At 40.0% G+C, this 27938-nt stretch overlaps 1 protein-coding gene and 1 long non-coding RNA gene across 10 annotated transcripts; one reads left to right on the plus strand and one right to left on the minus strand.

Annotated features, from left to right (window-relative positions):
• The first annotated feature begins 417 nt into the window (after positions 1 to 417).
• Wdb (serine/threonine-protein phosphatase regulatory subunit widerborst) lies at positions 418 to 27614 on the plus strand. Its single transcript, XM_072013372.1, has 10 exons — positions 418 to 1320; positions 1394 to 1687; positions 23828 to 24024; positions 24106 to 24300; positions 24398 to 24528; positions 24614 to 24731; positions 24837 to 25112; positions 25198 to 25427; positions 25560 to 25705; positions 25789 to 27614. Coding segments are annotated over exons 1-9 (1584 nt in total). The 5' UTR covers positions 418 to 1319; the 3' UTR covers positions 25702 to 25705; positions 25789 to 27614.
• LOC139992508 (uncharacterized) lies at positions 2362 to 10841 on the minus strand. Of its 9 annotated transcripts, none has more exons than XR_011801126.1 (6): positions 8294 to 10841; positions 8015 to 8200; positions 5791 to 7863; positions 4959 to 5717; positions 4692 to 4827; positions 2362 to 4612 (listed from the first exon to the last, which is right to left on the minus strand). It is a non-coding gene; the product is annotated as an uncharacterized lncRNA (long non-coding RNA). The 9 variants fall into 9 exon arrangements; XR_011801133.1 differs by having other exon boundaries at positions 4959 to 5549; positions 5612 to 5717; positions 8015 to 10841; XR_011801132.1 differs by having other exon boundaries at positions 2362 to 4083; positions 4371 to 4612; positions 8015 to 10841.
• Positions 27615 to 27938: the final 324 nt, after the last annotated feature.

A 27938-nucleotide genomic window follows, 5' to 3' on the forward strand; every position in this document is an offset into this window, starting at 1 on the left:
GCAACATATTAGAAAATTTTAAGAACAAATTCGTAAGCTTTTATCAGCTTTTATCTTGTATATTATTTTTCCTATATAAAAGTACCAACTACGTAATGTAAATGTATTATAGCTTTAACAGGTTTTATTAAGGCAAGTTCATAGAAACGAAAGCAATTGACTAAAAGATATGCTACATTAATGATAAACAGCAGTAAAAGAACATTAAATAAAAATACGTATAGTGTTTAATCAAAAGTTTAAAACAATGTTAATGATACGACTGTTTAAATACAAATTGAAATGTTTCTAGCGGAAAAGCAATGGCGCAATGGAAAAACGGTAAAGATTCGTAAAGTGGCGCGATCTAGGGCGATCGTGAATGTTCGTGTTTGATCGGGAATCTCCGGCCGATGATTGTCGAGTGCACATTACTATTTTCAGGCACACAAGGCACCTCTTGACGGGTTTTCAATAAGTGAAGAGGGCGACGGTGGAAGGATCCTTTTTTCTTTTTAATTTAAATTTTACGTGCGGTAGATGCCGAAATTGTAGTATCTTGTGTACGCGTAATAAAAGGTACAATGTTGGAAGAGGTCTCGGCAGGACTTAGCGCCTGACGGTCTGTCGGTCGTTCCGGCAAAAATGAAAGAAGCTCGTCGGTCCGAGCAGCTGATGGCGGCCGAGTGCTGTTCAAGCCTCAGTGTCCCTCATCGAAGCGTTTAAGTGAGTGTGTGCGTTTAGCTGCGCGAGCGGAGTGCGGCTACCGCGTGCGGAAGGAAGATAATCCTGTGGAATAGATTTCACGCGGCGAAACACCGCTTCTAAAGGAGTTACGAGCTATTTCGTAACGGTGCTTGTTTCACGACTTGGTATCCGACACGCAGGCACGGTACGGTAAGCCTGCCAGCCGTTCCACAGTCTCCCGGTGGCGTGAATCAAATATTTGTTCGAACGGAGAAAAATCGAACAAGTGAGCCACAGACCAAACGGCCGGTCGTGGTTTCAGGTAACGCATAATCCACATACGATCAAGAAAAAGACACGGTGCCGCTTGTGTGTTGCACAGTGTAGGTGGGAGATTCGACGTACGACGGGGCGTGCGTTCGCGTGTGACAACGCCTAACAAGCGATCGCGCCCCTTTTCTCGACCGATACAAGAACCACCTCTGGCAATTGTTCAACGAATTTTTATCGAACTGTGAACTTGATGGATCTCGTCGTTTGACAAACATCCTCCGATTAAAACACGTTCGGTTCTGTTACGCGGAAAAACTCCTCGTGCTATGCGCGCATTACTATCAATTTTCACCCCTCTCTGCTTCAGGAACCTCTGAACCAGTAGGTTACCGTGTTCAAGTACACCACGTGCGCTTCGTAATCGTGTAGTGTTGCTTTCTCCTTGTGTGTGTAGTGAGTTCATCTTCTTCGACACGGAATGCGACCTCCTCAGGGTGGATGCAATCTTCTTTAGTCGCGTCCAACGCCGAAAAAGTGCAGCCGAGGCACGAAAGTGCCTCCAGCATTTCACTTCCCTCCAGCTCTCATAGTGCCTCTGCTAATCCCAACATGTCGTCAGCGACTTTTGTGGACCGGATAGATCCCTTTGCCAAGAGATCTCTTAAGAAGAAATCCAAAAAATCACAGGGTTCATCTCGTTATCGTAACTCCCAAGATGTTGAGCTACAGCAATTACCGCAGCTCAAAGGTTAGTTCAGATATTCTATACTTTATTTACTCCCTTGGACTTTACTTGCATACACATTCTGGTCATAATATTACAAAGATACTACTGAGACACGTGAATATAAGAACTATTGGAAACACTCACAATCTTTTTCATCATGATTTATTTGAGTAATGTCTCCAGGGTATAATGTAATGTTGTGAATTTACATCTAAAGTTTTCTGAATACTCATCTAAATTTAAAGATATAAAGCAAGTTTAGACGAAGCAAAAAAATTGCCATATTCTTATATGTTCTTATAACCACTTAAAGTACATGGAATTACTATTACATTTATTGCTTTGTTTGAACATCTTCGATGTTGTAGTTAGTATGAACTATAATATTATAACATCTATACAGAGATGGATTATTCAATGGATCCATTATACAGAGATATTACATAATAATACAAATATGTTGTGTCTGACTTAATATAAGCTTTCCTATGCTACAACTAAGCAAATCTATCTTCAATGACTTTAAGATGTGAGAATGTAAAATATATACTGTTTTTGATCATATTATTTTATAATTTTTGGAAGTAATATGTGCTGTATATAGTACATTTAACATAATTATATTTACAGCGTGATTATTGTAATGATACATCTACTTATTAAGTACGAGGGTCAAACATTTTTTAAGTTATACAATTGGCAATATATTTGTAATTTTATTGAGCAATCATAATATATAGATGAAATGGAATTGTACCCCGGTGTGGTAAACAAAGTTACCAGGTGATGCATTAATGATTTCAACATATACATTTCTGAGATACATTTCATTTTAATCTTTTTTTTAATTCTTTTTTATATAATTCTCACATCCTTTACTAATTGTATGATCAAATAATTAAATGAGTGTATCAAATGAATTCTTCATAGTTGATACAAATTTTGTAGAAATACATTGAACATAAGACAATACAATATTAATATTTAATATTCAATGTCAGATAAAGCATTGAATAATGCGCAGTTTACATTGCTTTCGCATATTATACATTAGATTGCTCGATATAAAGATAACGTAAAATTACCGAAGCTAACCTCAAAATATTTAGAGATAAGCACGTTTGTACCGAAAATATCTTATTTCTCATTCCTTACATATTTAACATGGCTGCTATACAAACTGACAGAAATTTCTATTTATCGACTATTGAAAAAGAAGGTAGTATTTAATTCCATGAATACGTGTCTGGCGTACTTCGTATTGACGTATGTTCAGAAAATCGATGAGGAGCGGCAAAGCAGAGGTCAGTTCACGTTACTCGACCGATTTTCCTGCAATATAAATTTCGTGTATAACTGTCGATGACCATAACGCAAAAGATAGATAAATTTTTTGTTTTATAGTAACGATTTTCTGAAAAATTTAATTGCAAATATTGCTCATTATTGAGTTTAGGAAGCAGTCTCATAATTCTATATGAATTAAAAACTAAAATTTAAATGTATGTACATATGTATGTATTTTTACATACACTGTTTTTATAAATCTATGTCACGTTATGTGCGTGTCACTGTACGTCATATATTGTTATTGCTCGTTCTGATGTTTCATCTTGTTGGTTGGTAAGTCGTTAAGCAAATGTTAACGAAATCAGATTATTCTTAAATTCAAAATCCATTCTTGTTGATCAGGCCGTTCCCCTCTGTTATTCGTTCTTCGAATTGCTCTTACATAACCTGTACAATCTTTTGCAGTTAGAAGTTGTACGTGAAATGAATTCTTAATTTTCAAAAAGGTCGCTGCACGTTTATGTGGTAATCCCATAGGGATATGTGTGTGCATTGAAATTAAGAGGTGTATATAACGTGTGCTTGTTTTAATGTAAGTCAGCTATTTGGTAATTGTTATCATCTTGAACATTTGTTCATCTTGTAACGTGAGAACACTTATTTTATCGATTCCTATTTCTACAAGAAATATCGATATTAGATGATGTAATAATGAAATTGTATTATCCAGAAATAATGTTTTTCTCTTAACTATGAGGCATAGATGAACGAAGCATAATAAAGGCAAACATTGACGAGTTTTCGATGTCAACATATTTTCGATTCAACGAATTCATACTATTTTCGTAAGAAGGTGCTTGAAAACAGTACGTAGTGACCCATAAACTCATAGCACGTTCCAACGACGAGCGGTTATGCGAAATACAGGCATCCACCTTGCAGTAGGCAGTGTCGTTCACCTCTGCCAATAAAACGGCAGTAGTCCTTATAGTCTCTCTTTCTCTGTTGCTCGTTCACTAGCTTACTGTCTTCTTTGCTCCTCTCCTTCTCTTTACACTTGTTCCTGTCTCTTTACTTCTACGCTCGGTTTCTCTCATCGTCTCTTTCTCGCGTACCGCGTACATAACCTATATGCACGTGTTTTTCACTCGAGTATCGTGTGTATACGTGCGTTTACGTATCGACACACGCGGTGCCACATGTTACACGGAAGAGTAACTTTCGGTTAAACAAGAATCGAGATATATGTAATATAGTTGCGATGAATCGACGTAAACCTAACCAATATCCATTCATACAATAACTACATCAATAACTTTGATACGTTTTGTAAACAAGCTAATGATTTTTACTAATTCAAAGATATACGTGTCACCGTAGACACGGTCTAGTAGTACGTGGTGAATCGTAATACCTTGGCACTAGGGTCGTAGCCATGGTAAGCCCGGTTTCATGCGGGATTTATGTGCTGCATAGAGTATAGTCTGTGGCGTAAGACCAAAGCGGGCAAATGTGTTTGGGACCGGTTACATACTCGGGGGGAACTCCTGCCGGTGATTGCAGTGCTTGAGAGGATTTTCAGCTGCAGCATCCTGCGGGGTGTCGCCGAGTGCTCACCCGTAGATGCTCTTCAATGATGAAAAGTGCGACGCGTGGCTACCATGATTGATTATTTTTCATTCTTAGATAGGTGTAGTCTTTCGAAAATAGTACACAGTTAATATACAATGCTTACGGTTCGCAACGCTACGAGAGTTGTTTTCTTCGCTGGCGGTGAAGATTCGCCATTTAGATAATAATACGAGCGAGAATGGTTTGGCGGACGGATAGATCGAGGAAGATATAAGTTTCGCTTCCACGGTGCAGCCAACCTACGAATAAGACTTATTTAGAAACACGTAGGTGTGCGGCCGGTGTGTCAGCCTACGAGTTTGCGTTGCTCAGCAGCCCAAGTATTTTGAAGTTTTAATCGTTAGGGTACAAACGACAGGGAAACTTTTACTGTGTTTCCGATGTCGGAACTCTCGACTAAATTAAATCAGCCTCGATTGATTAAAAGATCTCGTTGAAACCTTCTACATCCTTCGATCAAAGTACACGACCTTTAGAAAAACTTCTCTAGGCTCTGTACAACAAATGTTTATTTAATTCAGCATTATTATAATTCATAATTACGAGTCAGCCGTGTCTAAATATTCTTTGTGTATCAGGAAACAGCTTTACGAATCCTTTGATTCCATTCGAGACAAAGCAACGGGACGAGAGTGGATTCGTTCATTGATTAATGTATAACTTATTTACAATGACAGCTCGGTTTGTGCAGCAGCTCTGTCTTATTAAACCGAACGTACTACTTACACGCTTAAATAATATTTACCAATGCGTAAGTTCGTCATGGTTGAATTTGACAACACTGTGCGATCAATGTGTCCGAGGATCACGGGTCGAAGTGATGACGTTCGAGGAACGCGTCGTCGTATGTTTAGATCACATGGTACACTCGTCATTGAAGAAATGTCTAGCAATGTTCGTTCGTCCAATATATTATTGGCTGTTAGCTGTTACAACATCGCCGGACGATCGCTGTAATCTGCTGACAGATAAGAAGCCGCAGATTTATCGACGAGTAGAAAACAAGCTGTTCGTTCTCCTTACCACTTCCTTACGCCATCTATATATATATATATATAGAGTCGTTTGTCCATTTCAAACGATCTTCCTTAAACTTTACACATTCTCGGTGACCGTGAACCAATTTCGTCTGAAAGCAAGGAAACGAGAAACAATTTGGTAGATTGAGGAACGAATTGAGTTTCGTACAAATGGTAATTCACCTATGTTAGAACATTTGGTTAGGTTTTAAAGGGGAATCAGCAGCCAAACAGGCAGTCAAGTCAGTCCGAACGTATATGCATAAGAGATCGCAAGCTGTTGCGAAATCTGTTTAAACTCGATGACGCGGCTAGGGTATTACTCGTTATTAGGCCCTCTAGCAGGCTAATCGGGGTTTAAGCGGTGAATACACACGCGAGTCACCTAGCGGATTCCCGTTGCGGCACGCGTGTGCCCTCGAGAGTGGAGTCGCCACTGCCACTGGCCGACGTTTTTCCACTTGTCGCGCACGAAATTGGACTAATTTCGTACACTTCCGGTTTCCTGGAGGGTTCTCACGGGTCTTGCGCCTCCCTCTCCACCCCTTCCGTTTATCGCGTTCGATTCGACTTTAACTACTTATTTTCTACCCTGGCTGTAACGATAGTAGAATTCAGCGAGAAATTCGATTCGAGAATCGTTCGACAACAAATGAAATCTTTAACGTTGGAAACCTATTTGTTAGAGTGCTATGTTCAACGATTATCGATGAGCTTCGGTTGTTTTTTACTCCATCCTTCCCTTTAACGCGATTCACTGCTCGGAGATTTGCAATAACACCGATCCACCTTGTTTCCGGCCGCGCTTCAAGGCCGGCCTGCTTTGTGCGGACGAAATAAAAATCGTCTGGTGATGCATTAACGTTATTGCATTAAGCGGGGCCTGCTCTCTAACCCGACCAGCTTCAAAGAGATAAAAGGGTTCGCGTTCGCGAAGGCAACCGAGCTAGTTCAACGATATTATAAAGCGACGCGTTCTCCTGGAACGATGCTCTGTGAACAAATATTTCAGTTCTCGAAAAGCGTTTTGTAATACCAGAAGATGTTCCTTACATCGATCTTGTCGTATCGTGTGTATAAAGATTACTATGATTTTATTCTCTCCCGGAAATTCTTTCGTGTGTCTCTTCATAGTATCGTAGTTATTGAATGCCGGTGTAGTCATTATTTATTTTGAATTGCATAATTTAATCTCTCCCTTCTCCAGTACGTAACGCGGACACGATTTGCATATGAATACAATAAAGTAAACAGACGAATCTCAGGAAGCTATTAGTTTTGTTGGTGGAACTTTATAGTAAAACTGAAGAAAAATTAGAAAATGATAACACACTTTTAGAGAATTAGAATTGTAACTAATCTGTACATTATTTTCTTTTTTATGATAACTTTTCGCTATTTATTTTGATTGGCTGCATATAATGGATATGATACATCGCTATGATAAACTATTTTTTTTTTCAAGTTATATATGACTTATTTGATTTACTTTTTATTCCTGCGCGTAGTTCTCAATGGGTCACATCCAGTTTTCGAACTGAGACGCAAAGTAGAATGAAAGAAGCGCGTTACATGGACATTGAGAATGGTCGTCAAATTTTCAGGATAACGCGTGGCTCGGTGTCCTCGATACGTTGGCCACCGAGCCATAAACCCGAGTACGCGATTCGCCTAATTGACGGCGCCATTGATCGCTACGGTCACTGTCAAGATCATTGTGGTGTAGAAGGATGATAGCGCAGTTTTCCGCCCGATGAGAGTGGGCGAGCTTGTTTCGTGCAGCGTCGATCTTTAAGCCGCATTTACACCGCAAACGCCGTTCGTTTGCTTACCGTCTTAACGCGGATTTTATTTGCTTGTATCCGCCTTCTTCTTCCCTTCCTTCCCCCCTCTCTCCCTCCCTCTTTTTCTCTAATCTTTTATCTTGTTTTTTTTCTATGTTCTCTTTTTCCCCTTGTTTGTCGCTTATGGCGCAAGCAATGCTCGAATCATTTAGATCCAACGATCATTACAAGAAAAGAAGATGGTGGTATAACTCTTTTAATGGTCACATTAGAATGATGCGTTTAAGCCTTTAATTGTCGTAGGCGTGTCTTTTCCTGTCGTTTACTGTCTGCTCCTTACCAAGTTGTTTACTATAGTTGTTTTTCTTCTTTTTTCTTTGCTTTTTTACTTCGTACGCAGATATTAATGACGATGATATGTTAAGATTCCTTGAAGAGTATTGTATCACCGCGACTAATGGAAACGCATCTTCTATTGAAATAGGAAAATCGAATGGTAAAAGAAAATATGGCAAAGGGAATCACGAGTACGAAGATATTGCGGTATATGCTGTACATTAGAAAAATTCTATGTTAATTGTGTTTATTTCTATATATATGAAAACAATTTTAAAATCCGTTACCGTATGCCGTTAATTTCTCTCATATAACTTCATATCCATCGCTAAAGAGCTTACATCTTCGGACCGGGTAGGTTGCGCCTCTTAATTATGTCTTTTTAGCCACGGTATATTAAAGTGCCCTCTTTTCACCACTAAGTAACGTAAAAATCAGGAAGTTAGCAAAGTTGTAATTATTACATCCTCTCCCTGTAATCATCATATGGTAACTCGAAAATAAATGCCTACGTATTTATAGACATATCTCAGGCGAAAAATTCAAAATGGCAACGTAATAAATACCGGGTACTGTTTCTAAAATATCACCACTTAAAGCTACCGCGTGAATTATACGCCGAGCAACTTTTAACTTCTCCTAGGAGCGGGAATGAACGCGAAGCCACTATATTTATAACCCCTCTTTTTTTTACGTGTCAAACAGATGCGCAAGAGTTGGCGTGCATCGAGATTCGGACGATACGAAGTATCGACGTAAACCAGTCCTGGTGAGGCCATTTCGAACACCTGTTATTCGATTAAGAGGCTGTTGTACCACGAACGTGAAACGTTCTCGAATTCTCGTCCGTTTGTCCCCCACCTCTTAATCTCGGAACATAAAACACGCCCATGAATTTCATACAATCCTTTCGAACTCGTTTCGTACGTCGATGACTCCGCTTCTTCGCACGTTGCTCTTCATAAATGCCGAATTCCTTTAAACATCGTTGCAGAATATCTGGAGCAAGCTCACCATCCGCTCAATCTGCTTATTATACGATCGGTATTTCCATTTCGGTGGAAAGCGCGTTTTAACGCGCCGCTGGTTCTTTTGAGCCATTCTCAAGCGTATCGTACGTTCATCGTTAGAAAATTGTCCTAAATTTGGGCAAAACACGAAAGACCTGTTATTTATACGCGTGATTTCTCGTTTCAAGCAAGATCGAAATTAAGGTTCAAGCTAAAGTAAGATTAAGACATAAACAACTCGAGAAGTTAAGAATAGCGAGTTACATAATTATTTTCTAAATTGTTCGTTTCACATTCTTTATAATTTAATTACTCCGTCGATGAGTTAAATGAAACAAATATTTGAAATTTACGTGCTTCAACGCTAAAGTAAATTCGTATTTCTAACAATTATCTTCGAGTTTGAGTCGAAGAAATCTGATATCAGAAACGCAGCAGACCTTAAGAATAATAAGACAAATTATCTTCTAAATCGGTCGCTCTGAATTATTCATCGCCTTATTGCACCATCAAAGAGTTAACCCGTTTCCGGTGAAAAATGTACGGTTTTCGAGGCGAGCGCCACTATGGTCGCGAGAACACCATTCATCGATCGATACCCACGACACGCTCGCTGTCGGCAAACCGCCTCGATTTGCGTCGAGTTTACTCGAGGATAGTATGTATCTCCAAGGTTTTCGCAATAATTATGTTAATAGAGTGGCATATGCATCCATCGTTTTCGTCCTTTGTCCATCTCTCTTTTTCTCTCTCTCTCTCTCTTCCTGATCGTAAACAAACTCGAAGACAGAATCTCGTGGTACGCGTTTCTGGCATTGACATTGACGGGAGTCGTTAAAAGGGAGAAAACAGGCTGCCGCTAATAACGGTGACGTGGGAGAGGGAATATCGCGCGAAAAGCGGCGAGTGCATGGACGGGGGGAACGCATGAATAGAGAGGCGACGAATGGTGTCGCGGCGCTTAACATTCTTTGCCATTCCGCTAATTGGTCTCGATTCGTTCGACATTCTATGCACGTTTTTGTACCTGCGAGGGGACAGAGTTTGTTGTGTGTCGGCTATTTCGATTTAGCGATTCCACTGCGATATATATACACATATTTATTTGTTCTTTTTTAAATGGAAATTTATCGAAAACAGACGTGATATAGAAGTAGCTCGGTATTGGAACGCTTGTAGAAACCGTAATGTGGTATTATAGGAAACGTTTTGTAATTTCATTGGTAACGTAACGAAACGCGTCTATCGCGATTATAGCGGTAAAGTTGGAAACGAATTTAGAAAGGTTTACGGAAGTTGCAAGACATTTATTGAAAATATCTCGCTCATTTTCAGTAAAACGTTGGCGTATACTGTGAATAATTGCCTCGAACATATACTGTGACTCACGAAAATATTTGCACACCTATACAAACCTTTTGCGTATGTACTATACGTACTATATGTGTTGTATTAACATTGTAATGGGACTCCGGCGATCTTGATTATACTCGTAAAGTTTCAAACGAATCTGAAAATGTACGTAGATGATGTACGAGATATTTGCTCTGAGTATATATCTCACCTCGATATTCAGTGGGGCCGTCTTTAATGTTTACCGTATAGATGACTATTCATTTTAATTTTCGATTAAATATATATTCACGGTAAACGTCTTATAACTTGTATATACATTTCCAGATTGGTTTCAAACTTTATCGATGTAATCATGATGATCGTGTCTTGCCATGGTGCTAATGAAATTTCAAAACGTCTTTACAACACAGATTGTACCTATATAAAAATTCTTTTTTGTGAACTGTTCGGTTAAAGGAAATTCTTCAACGTGAACTGATTTGAGATTACGAGAATCAGAAGTCGTGGGCTTAGTACCTTCCTTCTATAGATCGACTTACTTTGTTCACCTCTCGAGCTATCTCGCGTGACGTTAACCACGCTTTATCCTTGTTATTCATAAGCTTTCGTACACAAATGCTTTCTGCGGAAATGCGGAATCTTCAGTTGATTGATACCATCGACGCGTCGCGAGAGACCGAACGTTGGTCGAGTGTGCTTGAGAATTAAGGAAAGAACGAGGTCACGATCCATGTATCCGTATTTATAGTTAGAAAAGCAAACGCGTACAATGATTCACGAACAATCGTTGCTCATGGCCATGGCGCTCAAGTTTACTCTTTCGGTATTTTTATTCGTCTACTCGCAACGATTGATCAAGCCTAAAAGCTTCTCGATTCCGACGCGTTCCTAAGAGCTCCTACCATTGGATGGAATAGAAATAGGATGAACGTTAAGTTATGGTTATAGCGGATGTGTATTGCGACGATGTTTTATACTTGAAAGCAAGCGAATATACGCGTATATGTTCATTTCGGTTTTCAGACGTTTCATTCGTCGGAACACGCATCGTCTGCAAACCATAGAGCTCCGTGCCATAAAAATAGATAAAGGTCATTGAAAATTATCACGGAGTCAATGACTCTAAGGCCTAGGATACGTATAGAAGCATGTACGTACATGCAACGGATACTTGGATTGCAACGTCGAGTAACCGTGATCGATAGAAGAGTTTCGTGGGGTTGAGACGTGCATAAGTATCGTTCGTTATACAGAAGAAGCGGAAAGAAAGTCCTAGGTGAAAGAGAAACGGTCAGTACCATGACCCGTGAGTCATTGTCGAGGTCAAGCCGATATCCAACAGTTGTTGGTCGAGTTGGAGTATGCGGCTGCAATTGCAAGAGCAGCAGCGCGCCACGGCATCGGCAGAATCCGTGTTCGTGTTTGTACGCAATCGTCAGCAAAAATATCGTGTCGGAGGACAGGGTGAGAGAACATCCACGACGTAGAACTCGATTTAATCCCCAAGTGGTTGGAAACCGCGTACACTTTACCTTCAATTTTTGCCCTCCGCCTCGTTCACGAGTGTTTGCCTCGGAACACGATGGGCTGTGTATCATCAACAAGTTGAATTCCCTGTTTGCTCCCAAGCGTTCAACCGTTGATTTTGTTTATCGCTTATGAAATTATCGTCATCTTGCCAATTACGTAACGAACATTACCCATTTGCAATCGGGAATTAAGTGTTTTGTTTGGTAGGCGAATTTATCGCTGTCTCGGCATCACGATTGCCTTGAGTTTTACATTTCGTCGCTTTTGTTTCTCTCGGTACGCCGCGCACGATTAAAAAATAACGTTCCTCGAAAGAGCACGGCGTAGTTTAAGAGCGCAAAGAAGAGAAAAGCAATTAAGCATCTGTTCGCTGATCGCGTCGAACAAAGGCGGGATGTGGGTTGCTAATTATGTTCCTTGGTGCGATTAACGACACGCGTGATTCACGGCGGAAAATCATCGAGTCTCGTTAAGTATCCTCGAGTACGAATCGCCCGGTAAACGCCGCTTTCCTTTTTCCAGTCGTCGTAAATTACTGCTGAACGTGCGCCACCGATCGCAAAATTGAGAAATAAATCACTGCCCTCGAACGATTTATCGAGCCTTTGTCTATTCGAGGATTAAACACGGCTTCATCCGCGGTGATGAACCGATCCGCATCTGAAACCGAATTAAAGTAAGCGGAATAATAGACGGAAAGATCATCCGATAGATCGTGACGATGGTTTACGAGTATGCACGATCGATTTACATTCCTCCAGCTCGTAAATTCCTTCCTCTGGTTAGGGGGCGCTTGATGCCTAGCGGCAAGGTGTTTCTTCGTGGTGTCCTTGCACGAAACTTGTATTCTCGAACTGCCGAAGGTTTCAGAAAGTTCTATACATTTTTTTCTGTAGCCTGGATACCTTTAAACCGAGTTTTACATCGAAAAAATTGGCAATGGATTTAATTGGTATTAGAGCGAGCACAAGAGGTTGACCAAAGCTGTGCAAATGTAGATACGGCGGTACGACGGTGGTGAGTAATTGGAACACGAAACGAGTTCATTGAATACATTACAGAGGAATACAATTGTGTGCCGAGATGTCGATCGTTGTAGACATCAAACACGCCGACCGTTTTCAAGATGTTTGTCGACGATCGACGCTGATTAAAGCGAATCCAACTCGAGAACCTAACTCGATACATATTTTCCTCGTTTTTCTTTTTTATTATCGATCGAATTAAAAGTGGAATGTCTGTGTATCGCGAGCATGCATCTCACACGCGCAATTCGCTACGTGAAATCGAGTTGTGCATCCGATGGTCCGCTTCTTCCGTAATCACGATCCATTGTAGCATCCTTGGCGTTGGAAGCAGTCCATCTGTGAAACACAACTATTCACACAGACGATCGAGACCCTTTTCCTTAATCAAAGATTGGATTCCATCCAAATCTATTGGCCGCACAACACGCTCGACTCAGAAAGAGTCGATGGGACCAACCACGCGGTCACGGGTCCGTTTCTTCATCGCGATGGTAAAAATTCAATGGAGAAAACGTAGCTTCGACCGAGTTTAACGCGACAGTTTACTACGTTTAATGATCCAATTAGCAAATCGATCAGATACTCGAGCTTCAGATTTTAACGTTGACTTTAATACTCTTCTCCTTAATGGACATCGGCACAAAGAGAACGCGCAAACATCTCAAAGTTACAAACTGTTTTTTAAATCGAATATCCAGAAGGCCGTATATCGCGAAAATAATAAAAAGTCTTATGGATGCCTCGATAAACGGGACTGTTACCAATCGTGAGAGGCGATAACGTGTCGATAACAAGACATTGGTTGTTTTATTATCTCAGTGAGAAATCGGAAAATCTCCAACAGGAAATAAGCTATTTCGCTGTAGCTAGCACGATAAAAGGCTGATATTCGCTGATTACGCGATACCATCGTTAATTCAATTACCGTAGTTAAACCGCTATCTATTCGGCATCTACACGAACGCGAATGTTTGTTTCGAAGGATACCAGACGAGGAAATTTTAATTAGCTGTATCGGTGTCGCGTACCGTAGTAAATCAGTTAAATCGTTCAGAGTGTCGAGTCCTAAAGTCCCTAATGTTCCGGCGCACGCTAATTAGTCTCTTCGTACCTTTCTCGGAATGTCTCTACGAATGCTGCACTGTATGTGGTGAGAGGTCAATGGTTCCAGCATAGAATCGCAAATTACCATGTTCGCGATAGAGTAAAACGTCAGACGTTAGTAAATAGCCAGGTTCTGTTAAACTGTAACTTGTATCTCACACTCTAAAACCAAATTTCACTGCGAAAGTAAGATTTAGTTTCAGGATAGTGGAAAATATTCTCGAATAAGAACGCAGACAGAGATTTCGAAGACTTTCATTCTGTGTCCGTTTCGTAATGTTTTGGCGTGTTCGAAGGATTATGTAACCAGCGAGAAAAAGAGCAACGTCTTAACAGTGACGCGCGCGTTACGAAAGCAAAAGGGACATCCTTTCAGTGGGGAAGTTCCCTTCGACTCGCTACGATCCGGACAGAGGACATTACACCTTTACGATTATGCAGCAAATACGATTATCGCGGTTGACCGTTCTTCGAAGAATAACACCGACGAGGGATACAGAAATACACGGATCGAGCCGCTTAAAACGATCACCTTGATTCTCGTCGATATTATTACCTCTACGAGAGGAATACGAGAGCAGAAGGTGGACGAAAGCAAAGTGTGAAAAAGTAAACTCTCTTTCGAGTAAAAATAAGTTGCGTGGAGAAAACATCGATCGATCCTCCCCTAACTCTCCGCAATTTCTCTCGCGGCGCAACGATAACACTGACCGATAAAGTTTTATTCGCTGTAAATCGGTGTATCATCCGAAAGTGTCTTCTGCCAGGCACGTTCCATCGTTGAATCAACATGGTAATTTCGAGTGCCTCGGTCCCTGGTAAACGGGTCGGTGCACAAGGGTCGCTCGAGCAAAGTCGCCTCCCTTAATCATCCAGGAATTTCAATGAAACTCGATGAGGAGCGATTACTTTTATATATTTTGTTAAAAATAAGTCCCAAGCTATCCGTGCTAATTAAAAGATATTCTGAAAACTTTTAGTCTACGAATGAAATTAATATGTATGACGGGCGAACGAGCGAAAAAACGATGCTCGTTAACGGGAAACGAGGTGACGACCGTGCTCGACGTTCCTTCGTTATGATATCATCGTAATGACGAACAATTATCGAAAGTACATAGATAGTATTCGATATCGAATGACAATGAGACCTTTCGATCGTTACGACCGACAAATTACGTGCCGCGTTTTACGATGTCATAGACGATGGTTAATTTTCTTCGAGGAAAAAGAGAGCGGAGGAGGGAACAGCAGAAGGAGAAGCGTTGATAGAAGAGAATTTTAATAGAGTCATCCGAGGCACGGTCTCGTTGCGCACCACGTTCCTCGATCCCGTTTCTCGGAGTTCGTCGTGGTCGCAGCCAGGCCTCGTTAATTCTCGCCCGTTAACTTTGTCGTTGCTTTCCTAATTAAAGAAGGTCAGGGATTCTGCTCGCGTCGCGGCCATCTTCGAGAAAAAGGGAACCACAGACGGTGTCTCGTGAAAGCGTCTCATGTTTTGACGCGTCACCCTCTTTCAACCACGTTGTCCGCTTACTTCAACTTCTTCCAGTTAACCGGCCGCTTTTTAAACTTCATCCTTTATGCAGAATTACTCTCGTTCTTTCTCTCTGTCACGACTTTTCCATCGTTATAAACCACTTTGTTTCACAGTTTATCTCTCACGTGGTTTACGAACCGGATGAAAACCCTGAAGTTAATAAGCTTGACGATAACAGAGATGAACGTAACAGGATATATCGAAGCTTATTTGCGATTAATCGCGCTCTCTCTTCTTCCGATATTATTGGAGCCTGGCTAGATTGGAAACAGGCTGGCGAACTCTGACCTCCATATACCGAGATCGAATAGAATTTACAAGCGATAAAGACAATTTCCCGGGGGGAAAAATGTTGCTGAGAGTAGTTAGAGACTCGATATCCACCGAGATCGGTAATCGTCGATAAAATCCACCTAAATCCTATTGGCCCTGGAACGGTTCACCAAACAGAAAGACTCTCGCAAAACCGGCTGGAAAAATTGTTTGCTTGGCATCGGCCCGCGATACAGGAGGTCACGTATCGCGTAAACGAGACAGGAGTTAACTGTGCCGAAGCAATAAAGTGCCGGCAAAGCCAGATCCTGGCGGGAGGGTTGAATCGCGGAATCGATCGTGGAGCGTGTGGCGTACCGAGCGCAGGGCACCTCGGTGACATCATCGGAACGTCGACCTTCCTGCGCGATCTCAGATACGCTCTCGCGTTACGTCGTCTCGTTCTGCTAATGAGAATTACGTAACGGCACGCGTGGAGTCCGGTCGGCGCATTCTCGCGTACCGGAATCACTTTGCGCAGCGATTCTCCTCGTGGCAGTGTCGTCGAAGGATCGAATTCTCTATTAATAATCTCAACGATTAGCAGACACAGAGTCGATTGTGAGACATCATCTACCGCGAACACGTTTGAATCGTCTCTGTTTCTGCATCGAGGTGCAAGTACAAGGTAATGCAAGAGCAACGTGCAACATTTCAGATTTATACGAGAACCGGTTTCCTTTTCACAGTTTTCTCAGATTCCTGTTCCATTCGTGTTCCTTCTGTACCACCCTGTATCGTTTCCAATATTTGTCAAGAAATCAGTGGAGGAGGAAATTGAAGGAAAACACGATGCAACGTGTATAGGATGTACGGTATAAATTGATCAGCAGGTGACGCGAGAAAAATCAGATATAAAGATGCCGGAAAGATGGTAAGGAGAGGGAGGAAAGATAGAGAATCGAAGCAGATTCACCGATACCTATACGCGTTCGCTGGAAGTAGAAGCGGAAAACGGGAGGATGAGAGGGCGACATGGAAGAAGAGGGTCGAGGGTGAAAGGTAAAGGGAGAGAAGGAGAAAGAGCCGGGCCACCCGACGAACCCCCAGAGAAGCGACGGCGGTGGGAGTATTGATCCGGAATGCCGGCGACCGGCTGCCTCGAACGCTCTCCTTTACCTTCTCTTCCCTACCAGTACCACCCTCTCTCTTCCTTCCTTCCTAGTATGCACACGAACGCTCTACCCTCTCTTTTCCGGCCATCTCTTTTTGTCCTTCTTGCTCCGGTCTTCTTCCTTTATTCGAAGCGTTCGAGCTCGCCTTCCACCCCCATCCCCGAAACCCTAACTAAACCACGAATTACTCGTTTGCCTCTTGCTTCGTCCTCGATTTCAAACCCGCGATCATCCGTCCTCTGATTTCACGCCACCTCTTCGTCCATTTCCTCTTTCTTCTTCGCTCTTCGAGAATATTAAAACGACGCCCCGAGATTGCCTTCTGTTTTTCGCGCCCACCTTCCTCTCGATCGTCGCTGTTCGCGACACTTTGCCGCTTTACCACGACATCCGATCCGAGAACGTTCGTACTTCGCCATGCTCCACCCCTTTACCATGTACCTCCTCGCGAAACAAAGTCCTCGTGCTTCTCCCGACATAGTTTTTGCAACGTCAAATACACCGCTAACCACTTGGTATTAAAAGATAAAATATCGTTACCGTGCTTCGAGTCACATCCGTTATTTTGTACAACAGTTTCGACCTGTATTTTCTGTGTCACGTCCGTGAATTGGCCAACGGAATTATAATAGCTTGAACGTGCCCGTGAAAGTTTCTCCAGGTGGTGCGTTTAAGCGAGCAATATTAAATGGCCCTTAAACAAACCCTCGTAATCCGAGATCGTTTAGCCCGCGTTGCTTCGAGTTAGGTAAATTCGCGTTTCCCCTTGTTTGAAAACATTCGCTTCCGGTTCGTAACACCACCGATCGTTCAACGACAATCGTCAAAAGCAAGGGAACGCGAGAATCGAGCAGGTGGATCGTTTCCGGTATTCCTTTGGCCTTCTTCTCTATCTTCTTCGTTCCGTGACCTACGATGGTCTTTGTTCTTGTAGCTGGTGAACTTCGAGCAAGCCACGGTTGAGGTGGTGGCGGAGAAAGAACCAGATGTACGTGACACGATTCCGGCACCGTTTTGTTCTCCTTTCCTCGGGTTTTCTTTGTCAGTGTGACACACAGTATATAAACGATCAGCGTCGAATCGACGTAATTCGGCATTCGTATTTCAACGATCGTTTTTGCTTTCGTAAATTGATAATTGGAGCGTCGTAGCCTGACTGTAATTTTCACGAGGAAGGGAGGAACAAAGCGTAGCCAGATCGCTGCGATACTCGTTTCGACGTTCTTTCGTTGCGTCAAAGAATCATGCGGTGGGCGAATGTAGTCGTAAAAGCAACATTCATGCTACAAGGCCACGAACGTTACGACTACGGTCGGCAGAGTACGTGAAAGTGCACCTCGTGTTATGAATGAAATTATAAATACGTACACGCTAGATCGGTAGATGATCGTGTACGTGATTCGTCGCCGACCACGCATAATTCTAACTTTGCAGCTTTCTGCCATCAAACATATACATTTTTCTATTTTCTGCTTCGCTCGTTTTCCGCTTTCATACTCCTAATCTTCTTCGTCGTTTCCACTAACATTTTCCCGTTCGTCATTCGTCATGCATCCTATTATCCGTGCGAATAAACGTAACGGTCAGATTACGTCAGAATAGAACTTCTGTCCTTACGTCAACGATGACAACGAAAATGAAAAGGCGGCCGCTCAAAAACGCGACAGAGCTGGACGTTTCCGTTGCATTTGTTCGGAACACACAGCCCGCGACCCTGATTCGCATGATGCAAACTCGATCTCTGCTAATAACGGATAATAAGATCGCACTTCCGACATGCGACACGGCACACCGCGTGCCACAGACATCGTCGTGGCGCGCTAGCGAAATCCTAATTATGTTTTGGACGAGTCGCAAGCCGCCGATTCCGGGCACAGTGTCAATTCTCCGAATGTCCGAGAGAAGAGGCACCACGGGTGTCGTCATTCGCGAATGACGTTCGACGATTTCGACGATGATTTCCTTCCTACATCTTCCGCTCCTGGCGCGTGCTGCCTTTTGGCAACAACCGGACGTCCTCCTCTTCTCCTTTGTATTACGTTACAAGCGTGTGCCTTTCGCGTGCTACAGACAGAAAGGGCGAGAGAAATAAAGCGGCAGAAGGAGAGGGAGAATCGCATAATTCGATAAATTCATCGAGGCCACGCGCCGTAGTCTGGTAGAAAGCAAAGTTACTTAGGTCCACGACAACGTGGTCCATTCCCCGAGGATAATTATTATGTACGGGCGACGCATCGATAAAGCAAAACCAATTAATCGTGATTGAAGTTGGACGAACGACAAAGCTAGAACGGAGAGGCGCTTCCGATTATTTTCACCGGTGCTGCCAATAGCCGCGACAGTCGACGTGTTTCATCGTGCTCTAGAAAAGTTTCCTGTTTTTAATTACGTCGAGAATGCCTGCCAGTGGAACGGACGATGTTTGCCGGCAGACCGAAAATAAATGAAGCGAAATAATCGAGGTTCTTCTGGTGCCGTGGCCGCGTATCGAAATATACGAAATTATCGAGGTTATCCGATTGCATAAAGAAAACAACGATTATTGCTTCGTGACTCGTTCACCGATCTGCAGATAAACCAAACAAACTTTGTTCATCGAGTTCTCATCCTCCCTCTCCTCTTCCTCTCTTACCTTCCCCTTCTGGTACTTTTTTACCATCGGAACACGTCGACGTCGAAATCTCAATCACCGATGAAAATAACGACAAACAAGAGGGAAAGAAAGACAGTTTTAGTCGACAGTCGTGTCACATGTTTGTATCTAAAGGTGTTTTCAAATTTTATCAATGAAAGGTCGACTCACAACGCGATCGAAACTCGAATCAATGGATCGCCTTTGCGCCAATTTAATTCTCCCTCGATGTTTTCGTGGTCGTTTTTCGCCATACCGAAAACATCGGTCGCGCTCGCGCGATTACCATCCGCGTCGCTTAAACGCATCGGCAAGGTCGCATAGCTGGAATATTCAGCTGGCGATTTCACCTATACTTTACACACGACGCGTTCGCAATAAGTAGATCGCAGTTGATGGTGGCGCATTTCACGCGTATCCGCGTTCCCAGTCCGATGGTATACTCTATATACTTTCGATCAGTGCTTCCAACTAAATTCATCGCTAGATGACATCTACATCTTTATCGATAGATCGCATCGTGTGTCTCTTTTTACCCACCGCGATAAAGGCCATCTGTTATGCACGGGCTGCGTCCGTGAATTACGAAATCGCCGTTTCGACTCGGTGCGCTTCGGTGTCTCGAGTAAAACGCAGCTATGCAGTTATCACCATCGATTCGGCAGAGAATTTCTTTTGAAATATGTAAATATTTCGTACACACTTCACTCAAACTCTTTGCGAATATTCCATTTACCTTGCTGTATACGAGCTTCTCGGTCGGTCAAACTAACCAGCTCCTCTTTTTATCGACTTTTCTAGCTCCCATAAGTTTGCTTATCGCAAGAAATAATTCGAAGTAGAAATAAATAGAATTTGAAAGAATTTCTAAAGTAAATCTGGAAGACAGTGTTTGTAACTTTATCGCTTCTCTGTACCTTCCAACTTACGAGGTTGATCCATGTGACTTCTCCACGGCTTATACGTGCAGCCTTTTTTCTTCTTCACTGAGAAACGCGAAAAACGATTTTTACATTGCGATCGATTATAGCGCCTGGTAATATTCGAACGAAGCTCGTAGATCGTGGTACGCCGGGAGCCACCTACCGGCTATTTTTACCGACCACTTTAGCGATATACTAACGTTCATGATCGCGGCCAAAAGTCGAAACTTCATTCATCCATCGTGCGCTCACGTACTTTACGTCTTCGTGCTCTTTCCTTCGTACGATTATCGTACGCTACAATTACATAAACTGGTAAAATCGAGACGATCAGTACAGAGGCCAGCGTAATTGAAGAGTGTGTAGCGTCATTAAATAAAAGCTGGTGTAGCGAAGACGTCACACCGACCGTTTCCCGATTACCGATTAAAACGATCTTCGCCAGGAGAACGTTTTAATGACTTGCTACTCGGCCGACGCGCGTCATACTCGCGATCATGCGTGCACAGTGCACACACGACTTTTATGCAAGAACGTACGGTCTTGTATTTCCTTGCATTCACCTTCGAGCATCCTTTCAACTTTATCAGCCGCTAAGATTCTACTCCCGTTCCTTTCACTCCTTTTATCCTCCGCTTTTTCTTTTCTTCCCTTTCATCCTCCCTTTTGTTCTTTCCCTTTTTCTCGTCTGCTTTTTACCATCCACCATCCACTATCCACGTTTTTCCATCGAGTCGGCTAGCAACTCGCGTTAATTCATTCCGCCTCCAGATGATCCGGATCATTTTCAATTACTTGGCGAGATCTTCTTGACGCGAGGATCGAGCGTGAAGCGATCGGCGGCTGATAGAATATAAAGTGCAAGCCAAATGGTTTTTTACGCTCAATGGGAACTTTCTGATTGATTTGTTGCACCAGTGCATAGCTAATTCAAAAGAAAACAATATAATTGAGAGAAATATAATACGATCGAATATGATGAAGAAATATTGGATTGTATATCGGCGAATAGTTATTATTTTAGCGAGTAAAAAGATTAAAGAAAAAGATTGCTTGATATAATCAAGTATCTGCAAATCGATCGTTTTATCTGCACATTGATAAAACACGTTGCTCTTGATTCGTTTCAAAGATCGTAGATTTCGCATTATAATAAACAGTTATAGAGTATCACATCACGGAAGCTCGCTTTAACAAGCAAATAGCGACATTGGTTTAACGTCATGGCCTTCTACGTTAATTATCTTGCCCGATAGCGCAATCTACGATTTGAAAAGCTATAGATATATACATTTGCACGTTATCGATTATATATGATTGTTAATCGTTTTAATTGTCTATCCGATATACCTTGCAGATTCCTGAGTCACGAATTCTGACCTAATCTATAATTCAAATCCAACGTAAGACACGTACAAACGCAGACACGCGTGTAAAATGCTTCGCGAGGACATACGAATTTACCGTTTTGCACATCTTAATCCCATTCACGGATCACAAGATAATTTTTGTCCTTTCAGTGGCAAAAATAGAAAATGGCAGCTCATAGAGAAGATTCATTACCTAATTTGTCGCGACGAGCGCAATTTTCCTTGCATTACCATCAAAGGCCGCAAGATGAATGAGGGAACGAGTGGTGATGCGAGTTTAAAGTTCACCACCTAGGTAAATCAATACCTTACGAGCAAAAAGAAATAGGAACTGAGAAATGGCCAGAGAGTGGGGTTGACGGATGAGAAGAAAAAGAGGACACTGAGGAAAGGCAGTAGTCTTTTGCGCTCTTCCTCTTGTTCTCCTTTTCTATCGCTCCGATGAATGAAATCTCTATCTAACATGCTGGAGAACTTTCAGCTCTCTATCTCTATCTCTATCTCTCTCTCACTTTCGAGTAGACACGCTAATAGAACTCAGTAATTTATACCGCGGCAGCTATTTTCTCGTTAAAAATTTTCAATAAAGCGCGGCTGTGATCAGACGTCGTTTCGTCGTCTCTCGATATATGATTTCACCAATCTTCGGTGGAAATCATGCATTGCCTTTGTGTATATAGCTGTCTTTTTTTTTTTTTTTTCATTGATTCTCCTTTGAATATCGATTTATATATGTTCCCTTGCCGGCATCTGACATCACGATCGCGTATCAATTATGCAAGAGTATAAATTAGGTCAGAACTCACTGCTACGTTTAAGTGAAACGAACTTCCACTTTCGTGGCGCCTACATATTCTAAAATGTAAAATGAAATATAATAGTTTCGTGAATCGAATTACTAATGATGGCTAAGAAAAGATTATGGAAAATATTATAAAAAAGATTGACTTGAATTCTTGCTACGTGCCATTATACACGGTTAGGTTGCCAACTGTACTCATGAATCATTGTACGTATTTTCCGACAGTTTTCAAATGAAGATATTCGTTTTATCGGTAATAGGACGTTGTAGACACTTTAAAAATAAACGTTGACTTGTGCACAAGGCAAACGAATTCTCAAGGCAGAGTAAATTAGCAAGAGTCGTTTAAATCAACGGACGGGTAATTAACGATTAGAACTGACGCCAGTGAGACATCAAACACAAAACAGAAAATCTAATATGAGTAACAGATAAATAAATTTGATCGATCTACTTTCTCTTGAAATATTTGGAAAACATGTTCTATGTATATATTGTCATGTGACTACGATTCATCGAGATTATAATTAAAAATGTAGCAACGTAGAAGAATTATACTTCATTGCATTTTAGAAAAAGAAAAATAAAAGCATCCAACGCTTAAAAGCGATGGAAAAATCACTGTGGCGCTTGAACACTTCTAAAAGACATTTATTATATTCTGCTTACAGTGCTGCCAACATTTGACTACATATGCGCCGCATGGCGCGCGCGTGTCGTTTATACCATAACCTCACTTGACATGTATAACCTCAACTGAGATATCGAACAATTCGCCGGTACAATAACAAGAAAGAAGTCTATGATCACATGTTTATAAGCAAAAGAACGTATTCAATAAATACCAAAAGATAATTATTTTTTCTATTTGCTTCATTCCAAATTCCTTTTTTTTTTTTTACTTTTTAGTAAGAATCTTTACTTCACTTTTGTACTTCATGATAAATCCGTCACCATCGAAAGTTAAACTATCGAAATTTAGAAGAAACGAATATATTTATTTATAGAAAAGAGAAAGAAGTAAAAATGCTTGGTTAGATATCTCTTTGTTCATCAGTCATGTAGATCCATTTGATAGAATAAATTTATTACTAATGGTGTTCGAAACCAACTCCAAAGATGTTACTGCAGTCCATAAACGAACCAGAAGTAACTCTTCACGGTTTGCTCATCCTACTATATTAGGATTGATGCTCTTCATAGCTGATATATCGAGTTATTAATATTACGAACTATGTAATAACGACATTAATGATTGTAAGTTACGATGGAGCTTAATTTAGTAGGGTACTTATAGCGATATACATACAAGTTAAAAAATTTTTATAAAAAGATGTGTATTGCATTGAATTTAAATGGGATTATTGAAATGTTACAGATGTTACACCGTCGGAACAGGAAGAACTGTTCATCCGAAAACTTCGGCAATGTTGTGTGACTTTTGATTTTATGGATCCGATGGCGGATCTTAAAGGCAAAGAAATTAAACGTAGTACACTCAATGAATTAGTCGAATACATCACAGCTGGTCGAGGCGTGCTTACAGAGCCTGTATATCCCGAAATCATTAAAATGGTAAATATAGCATAAGAATAATGTTTACACCTGTAATTTAATTCGTAGAATATTTTCGACATAATAATACGTTTGTTGAAGATTTCTGCAAATCTGTTTCGCACATTACCACCTAGTGAAACTCCCGATTTTGATCCAGAAGAGGATGACCCGACATTGGAGGCGAGTTGGCCTCATTTGCAATTGGTTTATGAATTCTTTTTACGCTTTCTTGAATCTTCAGATTTTCAACCTACGATTGGCAAAAAAGTTATTGACCAAAAATTTGTTTTACAGGTATAAAATTTGCAACTTATATAATATTTCTATATTTAACGCTTATTGTTAATAATAGATTAATTGATTCAATAGTATATTTGTTATCTGTTTGTAGTTACTGGAGTTATTTGATTCTGAGGATCCTAGGGAAAGGGATTTTTTGAAAACTGTTTTGCATCGTATTTATGGGAAGTTCCTTGGTCTTAGAGCCTTTATACGCAAACAAATCAGTAACATTTTCTTGAGGTATCTGAATAAAGTAACAAAATTCATGCAATATATGATATGTATGTATAAAATACATTTTTTCTTTAACTGCTTATTCTTATAGGTTTGTATATGAAACTGAGCATTTCAATGGAGTTGGTGAACTTCTTGAAATTTTGGGTAGCATTATAAATGGTTTTGCTCTTCCTTTAAAAGTTGAGCACAAACAGTTCTTAGTTAAGGTAAAAGAAATAAAAATAAGAAAGATGATTATATAATGAGAGTAGATTAATATACATTAAAAATGTATTTTACAGTGTAATTTATGCTTTGTTATTTTGTTACAGGTGCTGTTACCACTACATAAAGTAAAGTGCTTATCATTATATCATGCACAGTTAGCTTATTGTGTGGTACAATTTCTTGAAAAGGATGCAACCCTAACAGAGCCTGTTATACGAGGCCTCCTGAAATTCTGGCCTAAAACATGTAGCCAGAAGGAGGTAATGTTCCTTGGTGAAATTGAAGAGATCTTGGACGTGATAGAACCTAGCCAATTTGTTAAAATACAAGAACCCTTATTCAGGCAAATTGCACGTTGTGTCTCTTCGCCACACTTTCAGGTATTTGAGAGATATTTTACAGGATAATTTAGAACACAAAAGTATCATTAAAAATTTTTTAACAACAAAATTCCTTTATCCATAGGTTGCAGAAAGAGCACTGTACTTTTGGAATAATGAATATATAATGTCTCTAATTGAAGAAAACAATCATGTAATAATGGGAATTATGTTCCCAGCATTGTATAGAATTAGCAAGGAACATTGGAATCAGACGATCGTAGCCCTTGTTTATAACGTTTTAAAAACATTTATGGAAATGAATAGCAAGCTCTTCGATGAACTTACTGCCAGCTATAAGTCTGAAAGGCAAAAGTATGTAGTGTTACATTTTACGAAAATAATGAAGTAACCATTAAAAGATGCTTAGTTCTTTCCGATAAACAACTAAATAAGAACTCGTCGGTAGCTTTTTACGTAATCTATAGAAATATTTTATAATGTCAGAGAAAAGAAGAGAGAAAAGGAAAGGGACGAATTGTGGAGAAAACTGACTGAATTGGAGGTAGAACGACGTAATGCGCTTACTGCTACCTTTAACAATCCAGTTCCTGCCACAACAACACCTACGACACGAGCCCGCCCTTGAGCTGGTAACTATCTATATCCACTAAATAATTTCATATTTTGAGTGCATAAATATATATAACATTCAATAAACGTATTGTTATTACAGGTGGAAATTCACTCCCAAACTACCCAATCATTAGCCCTTAGTTTACGTCGATTGTCCATACACTACATGCAAAAATTACTGTTGTTAGTGGAGCAAAGTGTCTCACAATGGCATTCTTGACGTAATGTAATTTCTTTCATTAGTTACTAGCCTAACGGGCGAAGTGGAGAAGAAAAAAATGAAAGAATCAGTAATCACAATTTTATTCTTCTTCGATGCAATGATTGATGAGTTCTAATATTTTTATTGTGTACATTAATTTCTACTTTTCTTTTTTCCTTTTTTCTTTAATAGCAATGATTTAAGTTGTACAATGTACTCAGTGTCAGCACATAATACGACGATGTTTTAGTCCCTTCTGAACTAAGGTGTAGCTGCGCTCGGTGGGAGGAGACAATCAAGATGTAAATTCAAATAGATAAAATATATTGTTATAATATTGATTTTTGCATGTGACATTTGCTTCAGTTTCTAAATGGCTAATGTCCTCTCATGACTGACCCACCTTACTCTGATTCTCACCTCCAACAGAGCCAGCAGGGACGTTGTTTGAAATGTATCATATATTCGTATTAATGATAATGATAACTATAACAAAACATAATAAAATTAGGTAAATATATAAATATATATAAATATATATATATAATACAATATATTATAAAAATATAGTACTATTGATGATACAAGTCACACATTTACACAACACGAATACACCGAATTGTGGTAATACGTGTAACGTACAGACCGATGTGCTACAAACACTAACATTGTGCTGACTGCATGCCCGCAGCAAAAGGAATAAATTTTTTCAAAGAAAGAGAGCCGTGACGATATGCTCGTCGCATATCGAAAATAATATTATTGAATAATAAGGTTCAATTCATTGAAACAAAAAACGTAAAAAATATATGTTGTTTTTTAAATAAAAAATAAATAAAAAAAATAAAGATGCGAGGGGCAAGTATACAATAAAAAAATTTAATTGTACCAAAATATCCATTGCTTATAAATATAATAAATAATAGAGATACAATGCATAAGATTTATTCGGAGCTGTGCTCCCACAGGCCACTGCAAAGACGTGGGATCGTTTTTAAAGTTTCTTACCATTGCATAATAATAATAAACAATAGTAGCTCTTAATAAATAGATGGTTAACAAATGAGTGACAGCTTGCTCATATTTTCATGAAGTAGCTGAGAAACACATCTAACATATTTGTTATGTTTTATTTTCCATTCTTTTTATGTCAAATATGTTTTACCTCATCTCATAGCATACTTTGTTTACATTGTACACTGTTTATCTCCACTTCATGAAAATTAGTTCAAAAATAAATTGAAATAAATAATTATTGTAAATGCTGTAATGTGACTCGAAAAAAACAATACGGATAAATTCATAAGAGTTCTATACGCATAAATAGACACTTTATTAAACGAATGTCTAATTTATTTCTACTCTCTAATTTTCTTAAGCTCTGCTTGATTAAACATCAGTAACACTATAGATTACTAAAATATTTTGTCGTGGCCTATTTTCTTTTTTCTTTCTTCCTTTTCTTTTTTCTTTTTTTTTTTTTTTTTTTTTTTTGTTTCTTTTTAGATATGCAAGCATTTCATCTATCTTTCCGACAGTAATAAAGAATTCTAATAATTATTATGTTTGGGCTAACTTAGTTTTTAGTACATTTCCAAATATACTACAATAAGGAATTCTAACGATATATTAATATTTTTTTATATCGTAAAAACTGCATTTGTATGACAGCATGATTACAAAAATTGGATACGAAACCATTGCAAATAAGTACTTCTATACTTTGCGGCAGAAAAAAACAAATATAATCAAAAGATTAGAACAATAGGAGATCCTACGATTACAAACGCGAGCTACACTGTGATAGTCTATCATACATATTTATCGTTACAACGCAATCATTAGCGATTATATTAGTTTTCTTTCCTCGTGCAAATTACAAATGAACAACCTCAATATATACGATTAGTCCGAATTATAGCGGATATGATTTCATTGTAAATAGACTTAATAGGTATATACTTCAGATACTCATATTAATCACTGTTAGGAACATAACAGTTGTACAGTTGATTTTAGAATGTAAAAAGAGTAACATAAATGAAAGT

Source organism: Bombus fervidus, chromosome 11, assembly GCF_041682495.2.
Source record: "Bombus fervidus isolate BK054 chromosome 11, iyBomFerv1, whole genome shotgun sequence".
Lineage (NCBI taxonomy): Eukaryota > Metazoa > Arthropoda > Insecta > Hymenoptera > Apidae > Bombus > Bombus fervidus.

What these genes read in the sequence shown, in the direction of transcription:
- Wdb (XM_072013372.1), top strand. An exon ending in GCAATTACCGCAGCTCAAAG is followed by an intron (nt 1,688 to 23,827) that starts GTTAGTTCAGAT and finishes GAAATGTTACAG; the next exon opens with ATGTTACACCGTCGGAACAG. An exon ending in ACAAACAGTTCTTAGTTAAG is followed by an intron (nt 24,732 to 24,836) that starts GTAAAAGAAATA and finishes ATTTTGTTACAG; the next exon opens with GTGCTGTTACCACTACATAA.